This window comes from Cydia strobilella, chromosome Z (genome assembly GCF_947568885.1).
Source record: "Cydia strobilella chromosome Z, ilCydStro3.1, whole genome shotgun sequence".
Classification (NCBI taxonomy): domain Eukaryota; kingdom Metazoa; phylum Arthropoda; class Insecta; order Lepidoptera; family Tortricidae; genus Cydia; species Cydia strobilella.
The window spans coordinates 13,250,456-13,263,696 of NC_086068.1; the positions used below are offsets into that span (position 1 = coordinate 13,250,456).

The 13,241-nt window shown below is 38.7% G+C and overlaps 1 protein-coding gene across 1 annotated transcript; it reads left to right on the top strand.

Annotated features, from left to right (window-relative positions):
- Window positions 1–9,658: 9,658 nt before the first annotated feature.
- On the top strand, window positions 9,659–12,935 carry LOC134753903 (uncharacterized). Its single transcript, XM_063689866.1, has 3 exons — window positions 9,659–9,883; window positions 10,672–10,833; window positions 11,157–12,935. Exons 1-3 carry the CDS (start codon window positions 9,785–9,787, stop codon window positions 12,798–12,800), a joined length of 1,905 nt encoding a protein of 634 aa, XP_063545936.1. The 5' UTR covers window positions 9,659–9,784; the 3' UTR covers window positions 12,801–12,935.
- Window positions 12,936–13,241: the final 306 nt, after the last annotated feature.

Below are 13,241 nucleotides of genomic sequence, written 5' to 3' on the forward strand. Positions count from 1 at the left end.
TACAGCGGGGGAAGGTTGTACATTCAACAAATTTACAACTTTCTGAGACTATGTCTTTCAGATCTATCTCTGAATCAGAAACCTATAAATACCTTGGTATGTCACAGTCGTTGGGTATTGAGGATGAGGGTATTAGACGGACGGTGAAGGAGCGCTTTTTCAGTCGGCTCACAAAAGTCCTTAACAGTCTTTTGTCAGGAGGCAACAAAGTGCGCGCCTTCAACGCCTGGGTAATGCCCCTACTCATATACTCCTTTGGCATACTAAGGTGGACTCAGACCGAGCTGGATGCCCTGGATCGGAGGGTCCGGCTACTGCTCACCACACACCGTATGTTACACCCACGCTCGTCAGTTATGAGATTGGACATCCCACGGAAGTGTGGAGGCCGAGGCTTCCTAAACGCCAAAGATCTCCACAACCGCGAGGTGTGCAATCTCAGGAATTATTTCCTTAACAACGAGTGTGGGATACATTGTGACGTGGTGGCAGTAGACAGGAAACTCACGCCGCTCTCCTTGGCAAACGAGAACTGGCACAAACCTGTGGTACAAAGTACTGCGGACCGCAGGGCGGTATGGAAGGATAAGCAGCTACACGGGCGGTTCTACAAGGCCCTCACGGGACCCGATGTAGACCTGCTCGCGTTGGTGAACTGGTTACGATTCGGGGACCTCTTCGGAGAAACCGAGGGTTTTGCCTGTGCAATTGCGGACGAAGTTATGATGACGAACAACTATCGGAAATATATCCTGAAGGACGGTACGGTCGACATTTGTCGGGCATGCCGCCGTCCCGGAGAGTCACTCAGGCATATCATTTCCGGTTGTTCTCATCTTGCTAACGGCGAGTACTTGCACAGACATAATCTCGTAGCCAGGATTATTCACCAGCAGCTTGCTCTTCTATATGGCCTTGTGGACCGCGAAGTACCGTACTACAAGTATTTACCTGTGCCAGTTCTCGAGAATGGTCGTGCCACGCTCTATTGGGATCGATCTATCATCACTGACAGGACTATTGTAGCCAATAAGCCTGACATCGTGTTGATAGATCGAGCGCAGCGCCGGGCTGTGCTTGTCGACGTCACCATCCCCCATGATGAGAATCTCGTGAAGGCCGAGAAGGACAAGTCCAGCAAGTACCTAGACTTGGCTCACGAGATAACCGCTATGTGGAATGTTGACTCGACGATCATTGTTCCTATAGTCGTGTCAGCGAACGGTCTCATTGCGAAGAGTCTCGACCAACACCTAGAGAGACTCTCGCTGGGTGGTTGGATCAAGGGTCAGATGCAGAAGGCGGTGATCTTGGACACGGCGCGGATAGTCCGCCGGTTCCTCTCTCTGCGGCCCTGACCACCGGCAGCTTGGACCCTGCCCCGCTGCCGGCGGCACCCTAGGTTAGGTTTTTTATAATGTGTTTATATATTTTTTTGTAATGTTTTGTAAGTGTTTTTATATTTTACTTTTATACTCATATTGTAAAAAACCTAACTTAAGAAGAAAGATAAATAAAGAGATAATAATAATAATAATAAAATACATGTTACAAACAAAGACAGGACATAAGTGAGTAGATAACAACAGGCGGACTTATCGCTAAAAAGCGATCTCTTCCAGACAACCTTCAGATAGCGATTCAGTGGCTAGAAATAAGTTAATGGGCAGTGCAAAATAACAAAGGTGTAAAGTTTACAAATCAAATACCTAAGTATAAATAACAAACAATGAAAAATAAACTACATAAACTACATATATTATTTAAGCAACACACTACATAAACCTACAAAAAATACATAATGAGAATTCAAGCAAGAGAAGAATAACGACCAGGTAGCGTGAACAAAAAGAAAAATATATATGTGTAAGTGAAAGGACCAAGACTAAGAAAGAGATTTTAAATAGTGTTCTTTTAGAAGTTTTCAAACAATCTCAATCTCAATCAAAGTGAACAGAACCATTCGGCGATTGAGAAAGAGGCTTACGCAATCGTTTAATCTTTAAAGAAATGGCGGCATTTTCTCATCGGGAAGCTGTTTCTGCTCATCACTGATCAGCGTTCTGTTTCTTTTATGTTCGACAAGAAACATACAAGTTAAAATCAAAAATTAGAAAATTCAGCGCTGGCGCCTGGAGCTGTCTCCATACAAATATGACATATTGTACAGACCCGGCACGCAGAACCATGTAGCGGATGCCCTCTCCCGTGTCTGCGCCATCGTCGATACACCTGCGAAGCTGCAATCTCTCCATGAAGCTCTCTGTCACCCCGGAGTGACAAGAATGGCACATTGGGTTCGTTCCAAAAACTTGGCATATTCCATTGAAGAAATAAGGAACATGACGAACCAATGTCGCATCTGCTCAGAAGTTAAGCCTAGATTCGCTAAAGCAGATCCACAAAATAGACTCATAAAAGCTGTAGCGCCACTTGAAAGACTGAGCATGGATTTTTAAAGGGCCCGTACCACCCACATCAAGTAACAAATACATTTTAACAGTGATCGATGAGTATTCCCGATTTCCGTTTGCATTTCCATGCTCCGACATAAGCGCCAAAACTGTTATCAAACATTTAGACAGCATTTTTAGTATGTTTGGCATGCCGGCCTACGTACACTCCGATCGAGGGACATCTTTCCTGTCGGCTGAAGTGAAGGACTATTTCAATTCCAGAGGAGTATCAACAAGTCGTACGACCCCATACAATCCTCGAGGGAATGGCCAAGTCGAAAAACTGAATGGAACTCTGTGGAAATCTATTAAGCTAGCGCTGAAGTCTAGAAACCTACCAATAGAATGTTGGGAGGATGTCCTTCCACAAGCCTTGCACACGATACGTTCCCTGCTATGTACAACTACGAACTGCACGCTACATGAGAGGATGTTCCGCCATCCGCGAAAATCACCAAATGGGGAGTCAATTCCGACATGGCTAACTAGCTCGAACAAGGTTCTTATGCGACGATTTAATCGAACATCGAAGTACCAACCGTTAGTCGAAGAAGTGGAGGTAATAGAAACCAATCCCACTTATTCATACGTACGGACTGAGGATGGACGAGAGACGACTGTGTCAAATCGTCATCTAGCTCCTCTCGGGTGCTATGAACGGAATATCCCGGGGGATAACGAGCATGTAGATGACGACCCCGAAAGAGCACAGTCACCGCCACCTTCATGTTCGCCACCGAGTACGCCGAATTCATCACCGACACACTCGCACCAAGATTCGCCGTTCGCCACTCCGTCGTCGCAGTCGCCATCCGAAACTCTGCAAGAAGTGCCAGAGCCACCGAGCCCATGGCAATGAACCCACTGGTGCGGAGCAACCTCGGAGGCTGACAGAATCCGGAATTCGCCGAAGTATTTATCCGATTATATCTGGCCCGGGTGAATGTGGTGAACCTCTTTACAGCATTTATTATTTTTCTATCCTACATGCCTAATTCATATTGTCATTCGCACGTCATTTTTTGCTAATTAGAACATACAGATAAGGTTTTATCTATTATTTCAGTTTTATATGCCCAGTGATTGTAAATATCATAAATATCATCTAGTTTAAGTATTTAACATTCAATAAGTGATACTAATGTACAGTTTTTAGTATGAATTTTCATTATATTCAAAAACAGATTCCGGACAGGGCACGGGAGTAGTAATTTGAGGCATTAAATATTTTTAAGAGTACCCTAAAAAGAAATTAATCAGTGAATTCATGTTGACCCCAGTGTGAAAGTGTGATTTCTTTATGAAAAAAAAAATGATACGTATTATTTGAAGATAAAAGCTAACCTGCGATTTTCATTTCGGACAGAAAAAAATCGTGTTCAGAAATTGACCCTTAAATAATAATTAGATTAGTGTAGGTACTAGAAATTCTGTAGTAGGTATGTAGGTATATGAATGCCTTAGTAATCCGTATTCAATTAGTTTAGCAACGTCCAAATAGTCACTAGGCTTCTACGAAGTACCTAATCGATATAATCCATGAAGCCTAGATATAGGTAAGTATAGTTTGTCAAAGGACTGTTTCATTTCAAACATAGACAGAGAGAACCATACTTTCTTTATCTTACACTAGTACTAGCACCCAAAAGAAAAGGATGCGTATAATTTTTTTTGCTCTTATTTACTGACAATTTGGTTTAACCAACTCTATTAAAATTTTCTGGTGGTTTATTTTACTTATAGGTAAAATGGAGGAGAGACCGAGGCTAGAATTAAAAGGGGTAAGTAATATATTATATCAATAGCTATAGGTAAATGCTACACTCAATAGGTACAATTTTGCGAGTTTTTGAGTTTTAATAAATAGGGAATATTACGCGAATCTCTGCGCAGGGGGCGCCAGGGCGCCACTACCACAATCTGAGGGTCTATCGTGAATCGTGAAACAAGAAAATTTCTTTTTCTAAGTAACATATCTGTAACTCTTGCATATTCGAGCGATAAAGAGGCAGATAGCGAATTTTCGGATTCGCGTTTCCCGGTAGATCCTCTGTAAGCAAACCGCCTTGACCTTGATGCATCAATGTCATATTTTATTATCTCTGAAAACTTGTCAAAAACCTGTTAAAGGGACAGTATGTATAAGTTACTCTATGGTTTACTAAAAAGGCTAGTCCTGCAATCTGGTGGCAGAACATTGCAGTAATATCCCTTATTGTATGGAGATGACAGCTGTCACCGTACCCGAGTTATGTGAAAAATATTATAACTACGAGTTGGGACTTGGGACCAGAAAGTCCCGTTCAAAAGCTGTAGGAAAGCCTTGAGATATGGTTATTTTTGCTAGGAAACGAACTTTCTCACGCAAGGTGCCATTACCATTAGGTACCGGTACCATTGTTTTCATTATGTTAACGTAAACTATTTTGTAATAAAGCCTTTATATTTTAATAGTTTACATGATGTTTACATGAGACTAAAATTAACGAAATAAACGACGTAAGTATTACCAGATATTGAATTATTTAAATCTATAAAAATGTTTATTCTAGCCGAAGTCTCTTCTACTACCTAGCCCGAAACTGTCATGGTCCATGGAGGCCAATTCGAACGTACATTTGATATCAAAATGTGTCGTTAAGTTATTATTCGCGCGTGCTATGCACTTGTACTTGTCCGCTACACTTACATGTATCTACCTATTGGCGCGAGCGAGACGCACGGGCGAATGATAACAAAAAGACATAATTTAGGTGATTATCATTTTCTTTGAAGTCGATAATTTTGTGATGAATGTGTCCGTAAAAACTAGGGTTTGCTCCCGGGAATTCGCGGTATGTTCAGGACCGATATTTCCCAGGAGCAAACCCTAGTTTTTTACTGATTTTAAAATAGAGCCAAGCAAAGAACCGGGATTTAAAAATTAAAATCCCTGTACTTTCGGGATATTCGAGACTTACATTTGCGGTACAATATTTTACTGTTTTCTGCTATTTAGCATGAAATATTATTATATTTAAAGAAATATATTTTATGAATTTTATCAATCGAAGGATAATACTTTTACAGCTGACCACAATGACCACATATTAAAATCAAAACAAGAATAGTCTATGGGTTTGACAATGCCGACAATATAAAATTGAGTAATTTGAAACTTTCATGGCATAAGTGTTTTTACGATAAATAATTTTATGCAAATAATTACAGAAACACAGAAAAATAGAAACACATTGGTAATTAATAAAATACTCCTTTTAATTCGAACACTGTATAAGAAACTCATATGGTAAAACCATTTCTAGAATGAATTAATATATTACAGTGACATATGCATTTGTACATTCTTAATAGGGTATTTGACAACATTAAAAATATATAACGAATTGCTGTCATCCTGAAAGATAATAAACTAATAAAGTATATTTCACTATATTTGAATGTAAATTATGTTTAGTTTTTGGAAAATAAACGAAAGAAAATTTAATATTTTTTGAAATTTCATCAGGGACGTGAACGCTCTGTGATTGGTCAACGCTCGGATGACGTCACACGCGCGTAAACATTCTTGATTGCCTTGAGTGTTTTAACTGTTTTATTTGTATTTAGTTAATTTTAGTTATTGTTCCACAGTTTTCTGATATATTCCGATTTATCCGTATATCTAGTAGCAAAATATTCATAAGAATCTCAAAATGGAGCCGAAATATGTGAAAGCTGATAGCGCAACCTACCAGACAGACGCATTAATGGTTGCACTTTTCTTTAAAGATAATCCGGATTACTGTGCTGCGGAACTTAGAAATGTAAAAACAGCTGTGTGAGTATGCGTAGAAATTGTTTATTTTAAGAACATTTCGATTTCGATGATACGAATACGACGACGATATATATATATATATATATATATATATATATATATATATATATAGAATACGATGACGAGAATAATATCTCCATACTGCACTTTAGTTTGAAAGAAAAAGTATGCTACTAACTACCTACTAATGCTGAAAGAGCTATGTTATGAGGTTATGTAGTAATACATTAAATACCTAGATCTTGTTTCGTTAAATAACAAAATCCGCTGCTTTAATTACCATATTTGTTTACAGTTAAATATTACTTACATCGAAGTGGTCTTCACACATAAAAACATTTATATGCGCTAAAATGCTCTTTGGGTCTCTTCGCGCTAGTTTTAAACACATTTTTTTCTTTTTTTGGGATTCGTTGAAATGAAAACAAACGATTTGTCTGGATTTTTTATAGGCGTACTTAAACATTGCGGCACTATACACCATTTATATACCATTTTACAGTGAAATAATAAATTCAATGCACATAAACCATAAGATTAACTAAGGTCATTGACTGAGTTTACTTGCGCGTGACGTCACACGTGTCACGTGATTAGCCCCTTTGCAAAAACAGCGTTTAAGGCGCGTTCAAAATAAATAAACTTTAACATTGTTTTTTATATTTAATACAGGAAATTTCACGGAAATATCAATGTAGTGTAATTATTAAGTCATAAACAATAAATTAAAACCATTTTCAAAAATTAGTCAAATAGCCTATTCTGGCTGAATAATGTCTTGATAGTTAATAGACTGTTATTATATGTACGTAAGATATCCACAGCCCATTTTGAACGCATTCGAAAATGATTATTAAATTATTTATCCTTTTTCACGAAACGGCTTACACATTTAAAATAAATGATGATATATTATTACTGAGCCACAATTCAGTTTTTGCCGATGTTTTTCAACAAAGATAGTAAAAATATCACATGTAGCTTAGGATTAAACCAAATTACATATATTATTTACTAGTATAGTACGCAGAGGAAGTCCATATCACAGTTAATGTAGCCAATGGTTGTGTGGCTTAAAGACTCATATTACCTATGGTAAAAGAGAAGTGTTTGTACCTTCGTTATGGTACTTTTTATATTGTACCAGTGTTTAGAGAAAGATTCGTGGTAGTATTACGCTTTTTTATACTAAAAATTTAGATAAAAACTGATTTTTGGCAAAGGCAAACCCGAAAGTACCGAAAATACCGGGAAATCCCGGTTCCATTTTTGCCTGATACCGAAAATCTCGGTTCTTTGAAACAGTACCGGATCTGCAATCCCTAATTCTGCAATCGTTTGCTGTACAGATCTCCTATTTTGAAATATGAAATTATTCATATGTATGGGTTGAAACCTTATTTAATGCTGAATTACTTACACTTTAACTTAATTTGCTGTCTCAGTTTTGCATAATTCTATGTAATATTCGGAAAAAAGTTATAAAAAACAGGCCAAGTGCGAGTCGGACTCGCGTTCCAAGGGTTCCGTTCATTGCACAATTTTTAACAATGTATTATGTTATGTAAAATGTGAGTGTTTGAAATATCTTTAAGAAACCCGTAGGGGTCGGATCAATAACTAAATAATTAAATCCGACTCACGCTTGACTGCACATTTCTAATAGATTTTCCTGTCATCTATAAGTAACGTACTACTTTATGTATTTTTTTCAAAATTTTAGACCCAGTAGTTTCGGAGATAAAGGAGGGGGGTGGTCATTTTTTGCCTATTTTCTTGAATAACTTCTAAAATGTTTATCCCAAAATTATAAAAATAGTTATTTGTTATACAAGGGTGCAAAGTTGTATTTACTCGCGAGTATGGAATTGAAACACGAGCAAGCGAAAGGATTCTATAGTTGAAGTATTAGTTCTAAAATAGAATCCTAAGCGTAGCGAGTGGTTTCAACACACGAGAAGTAAAATACATTTGCACCCGTGAGTAACACAAAACTTTTCCCTCACTATAGCGAGGAAAGTGCAACATCCACAGGCGTTAGATCATCTTCATCACTGGAATCACTAATTTTTTTTACGGCAATACGATGTTATAACAGAAAACTCTGGAAGTTGTGTATTTTTACGTATTTATTTTTCTTTGTTATACCTATGGTTAAATCTTATACCTATGAAAAGTACCCCAAGTTTGAAGGGTATTAGCTGAAGTACAGACTTGTCGAAGAACTAAATGCTGGTGATAAAATAACGTTCTAATTAAGTAGGTTTATACAAATAGACAAATGTACCTATTTTATAAATGTGACATAGATTTTTACTCCCTTTTGTAAAGTATAAGTTTTCACGTATTCGCGGCTAACGACAATCCCAAAGTAAACAAGTACCTCGTAAGTAAAGTCGCGATCTAAACTTTAAACTACATACATAACATAAATATATGTATTACGTTTTGACAGGCGTGTGTCACTACGCGTCCCGCGGCCCTCACCAGATCTGGTGTCGCATAATAAGATGTCTAAAGCAAGTAAACACTGCATCGCAGCTGGTTGCAGGAACAATGACAAAAATGCTGACTACACATAAGTATATATATAGGTAATATGTCCAATCGGCAACGTTTAAGCCCGTTTGCTATAGCTATACCTAAACAGGGGTTTTGTTATACAGTGAGCCTTTTGTATACGTACAAAACCACAGAATAAATAATAGTACCGTAGTAGGTAGGTAGTATAAAACAAGCTTTCAAATCTTGGCTCTTTTTTTAAGCTTTGTATTACATTTTATTAGCCAAAACCGCGTTCGCCGGCAAGCACGCTTTGCTCGCTCGATTTCACGCGCTGTTTGGTTAGAGTTAACCTTACACGCGTTTTACCTAACTGAAATTAATATTGAATAATTAAGTAGTGAAAACTAGATTTCTCCAAGGTTCTTTGCGAAAGCCAGTTTTGACTAAAAATCCCAGTTAACTAAAACTAGTTTTCACCAAGGCGTTTCGGAAAACTAGTTTTAACTAGGGAAAACGCGTTTACATTGAAAACGGGTTTTTACGCTAGCACATACAAAAAATATTTTTAAAAGCACACACGAAACGAGTCGTCCTAGAGCGCATGTGCAAAGCAGCGGACATCAGATTGAAGTAACTAAGGTCCTTTAAAATATAGTTCTGTAGTCGATACGCATCCTCTAAAGTTTTATAATAAGTAAATGTTACCGTGTATTAACTAACCCAACATGTGACAGGGTAAAGTAAAAGAAGATGTAAAGGGTAAAGAGCGACTTGCAGCGCATGCGCGCTCTTTAATGATTTGTCTCGTCTCACCCCAGCGAAATAGTTTCGTGCCTCGCCGCTCGCCGACACGTGCGAGGTAACTAACTCATATGCAGTGCTCACTACATAGGAAGTATGAGTTAATTTAGACTAGATTTATGCCCAGTTATGGGACGTGTATATGTACTGTTTAGGATCAAACAGACTTAAATGAAGGAGAGTCCGTTTTTCTGAATTAATCATGAGCTCACCGAAACTCAGTGAAAGATGTCCGAGCAGTATGAGCAATGGCAAGAAACTCTTAAGCAACGACTCAAAGGAGGATTCCTTAGATAATTCAGTAAGTATTTAAATTATTTATTCTTATTTATTTCATTAATTAGTATCAGTTACCGAGTATTTCAGAGCTACTACTCTTATTGAACTAATTGATTTATAATCTCGAAAAATTCTGAAGAATGACAGCGGGGAAAACGCAATAGAAAGGAAACTGAAACACGTTGACCGAATAGTTGGTTCCTTATATTTGACGGAAAACACGATTTAGTCGAATGCTATTTTTCAATCTAATTTACCTATGATCAAGACTAAAATTGCAATTGATTCATTGATATTTGTCAGTTGAGACTCTTCGAAAAAATATTAGAGCGGCTTTTAATTAGATATATAAAAAGAGGTATAACTAATAATTTTTGGGTAAAAATTTCATTTTTGGTACAAGCTTTTATTGCTGACTGTACTTTTCTTTCCACAGGCAAATAATACTCATCTAGACAATTCCATAAACCACAAACACAATTAGGTTATGTTGTTTTACCACAGAGTTCCTATGGCTACCTCCTGTCTCCAGCATCAGATCAGCTCCATGCCATCATAATATTGCATTGTCATCCGATTTACATACGTGTGTAAAATTTCAGCTTCATCGAAATACGGGAAGGGGGTCAAATTTAATTTGCATGATTTGATCCATACAAACAATAGTTACATACATACATAGGAAGTACATTGCAAGTTAAATAAAAGCTTGTAATAATAGTGAACGGGTTTCTAAGCGCAATAAACGCGTAAAGGATCCGTAATGAATTAGCTCGTCTTTTTCCTTATAAACCTGTTTGTTTATTTCAGATTAGAGATTCAATAAAGTCAGAGAGACCGTCGGGCGGAGGCGGCGGGAGCGGAGGTGCAGCCAAGAGCGAGGAAGACTGGCGGCGCAGGACCATCATCGTCGAGAAAAAGAACGGCAGCTACGGGTTCACCCTCCAGAGCTACGGCATTCACTACAAAAAGGTAAATAACATTTGCACTTGATTTAACCATAGGTAGGTAGGTAGGTAGGTATATTTCATAGCGAATGCATGCGTAGCTATTGCGAATGTATGCGTAGGCAGACTTTAGACATCTCGAAATTTTAAACTCGCGGCTGGCTGGGCGCACTGTGCAAAATTTCAAATTGAATATACAAAAAATGTAATACGATAAATTAAATTAAAAGTTTTAAAAAACTCCCACGCTATATGCCAAAAAAATACATTTTTATATTTAATACTTCTTTAAAAACATCTTGCATTGAAAACAAAGCCCATAAGATGTGTTTCTTGATATGATTACAGGAACAAGAAATAGAAGTAATAACTTATGTAGATCACGTGGAGGCGGATGGGCCGGCGGCGGCATCAGGTATGCGCGAGGGCGACGTCATCCTGTCCATCAACGGCAGCGACGTGGAGCGCGCTGACCACGTTGCCATCGTCGATGCTATTAACGACTGCGACTCGCGCATGCGCATGGTCGTTATATTCGAGGACTGCGTCCGCAAGGTCGAGCTCCATCTCAAGTACATTAACATACAACGAGCCATACAATCTAAATTGCGAGAACTCGAGCAATTAACCGTTCGTGAGCGCCAGCTGTTCGACACTAATTGGAAGACACACAGTTTACCTTCGCAAAAGAAAAAGTCTTCCCCGACCGACGTATCTTCCGATAACGAAGAGAACAATCCGACGGACAACATCAATGGCACTTACTGCCGGCCGACGCTTTCCAGCGAAAACGTCACTGCCGCTAAGCCTCCGCAGCACAGTGTGTTTATGTACCAGTACTTGGATACCCGCTATGGAGCCTGCATCATACAACCTAATATAAGGAGTGGTAGCTTCGTTATTACGGTCGGCTCCCCTAGAAACAGAAGGGAGTGCCATCATTATGTTGTTAAACCTCCGAACGAATGCCATAGAGCGTCCGAGAATCACAATAATGAATATAAATCAGCAGGTGGGAAACATTCAAAATCACATAGAAACAGTCACAGTCACAGTTGTACCCCATGCATGCCTGCTTACAACAATCAAGACGCGAATAGCCTCGAAGCTTATGATTTAGCAAGTCCATGTTGTGATCCGCATTGTGTGCCAAATTCAAGAAAGAAAATAAGGAGGAAGAAAGAATGCTCCAAGGAACACAAACGTAAAGAAAAATACCAGCAAATAGATAAATCAACACAAAAGCCGGACGGTTTTTCCAACTCGCGTACAAAAAAAGTGTGTTCATCCGGACAGTGTTCGAGTCGTTATCGTTACTTGACAACGGAATCCACACAGACTAGTCAATGTAGCCTGCAGTCATACGCCACAAGCAACGCGACTGCACCATGTGATAATTCAGTCTCCAGTTACAGTACTTCCTTAAGTAGTGACACACTTTTTTGGGATAATGATCGGTCTGAAGCAAAATTATCACCAAAGATACAATATCAAAGTTCTCACCAACAAGTCAAGCCGAAATCGTGGGACAACCTGACTACGAAAGCTTTTGGCGGCTATGGTTTTGGATACGGTTATTTAGATACAACTGCAAAACATGCCAATCGATCCAAGAGCCACGGGCGCAGTCACAGCGGGCGTAGCACACAAAGCCATCACGAGTACCAACATCAATCACAAGAAAAACACACTCACCGGCAGTGTTCTACGTCTCATCACTACCAATCGTATGGTAGGAATCATAATCACTGTGCGCCCACTAAATCTACTGAGAGTCTTATCGTGGTGCCGAAATATCAACTTGAACACAGCGGGTCGGAGAGTCGCTTGGCCTGTGACTGCGGGGAGTCCGTAGAATACTACCGGAAGATCAGTACTACGAAGAATTCTGGCGACAGTAACACTGGATATTATTCCCATCATTTTATATACCCAACCCATTCTTACAAAAAAAAGGACTCCAATGTTAGCTCTGAAATTACCAGGCTTTAAATGTAGCTTTAGCGAGATTTTAGCAAAATTGATGTACTTCTAGTAATTGATAAAATTAAGTAACTAGATATTAGGAATAGATGTTTTGTACTTTGTTAAATACTTACAAGATAAGGATCGAAGATTTAGAATCTTTGGCGAGAAATTCATGTACCTACTTTGGACTACTCAAACTCATGCAACTGGTTAATAACTAGTAAATTTAAACTGCTTTTAACTTGTTTACTGTTTGAATATTACTTTAAATCAAATCGTTGTTTTATTTTGATATTCCACAGTTTAGGCAGGGCGGACACGCCATAGACAATCTACCGCCGCGGGGTGAGGTAATGGGGTGGGGGTAGGTACATGCGTGAATGTTTCGGAAGATGTCAATTGATTATATTTCCCGTGAAATACAAATGTCTATAATAAAGTTACTAACTAATCTAACTATTGAAT

What these genes read in the sequence shown, in the direction of transcription:
- LOC134753903 (XM_063689866.1), top strand. Translation starts at nt 9,785, where the DNA reads ATGAGCTCACCGAAACTCAGTGAAAGATGTCCGAGCAGTATGAGCAAT. An exon ending in AGGATTCCTTAGATAATTCA is followed by an intron (nt 9,884 to 10,671) that starts GTAAGTATTTAA and finishes TGTTTATTTCAG; the next exon opens with ATTAGAGATTCAATAAAGTC. An exon ending in ACGGCATTCACTACAAAAAG is followed by an intron (nt 10,834 to 11,156) that starts GTAAATAACATT and finishes ATATGATTACAG; the next exon opens with GAACAAGAAATAGAAGTAAT.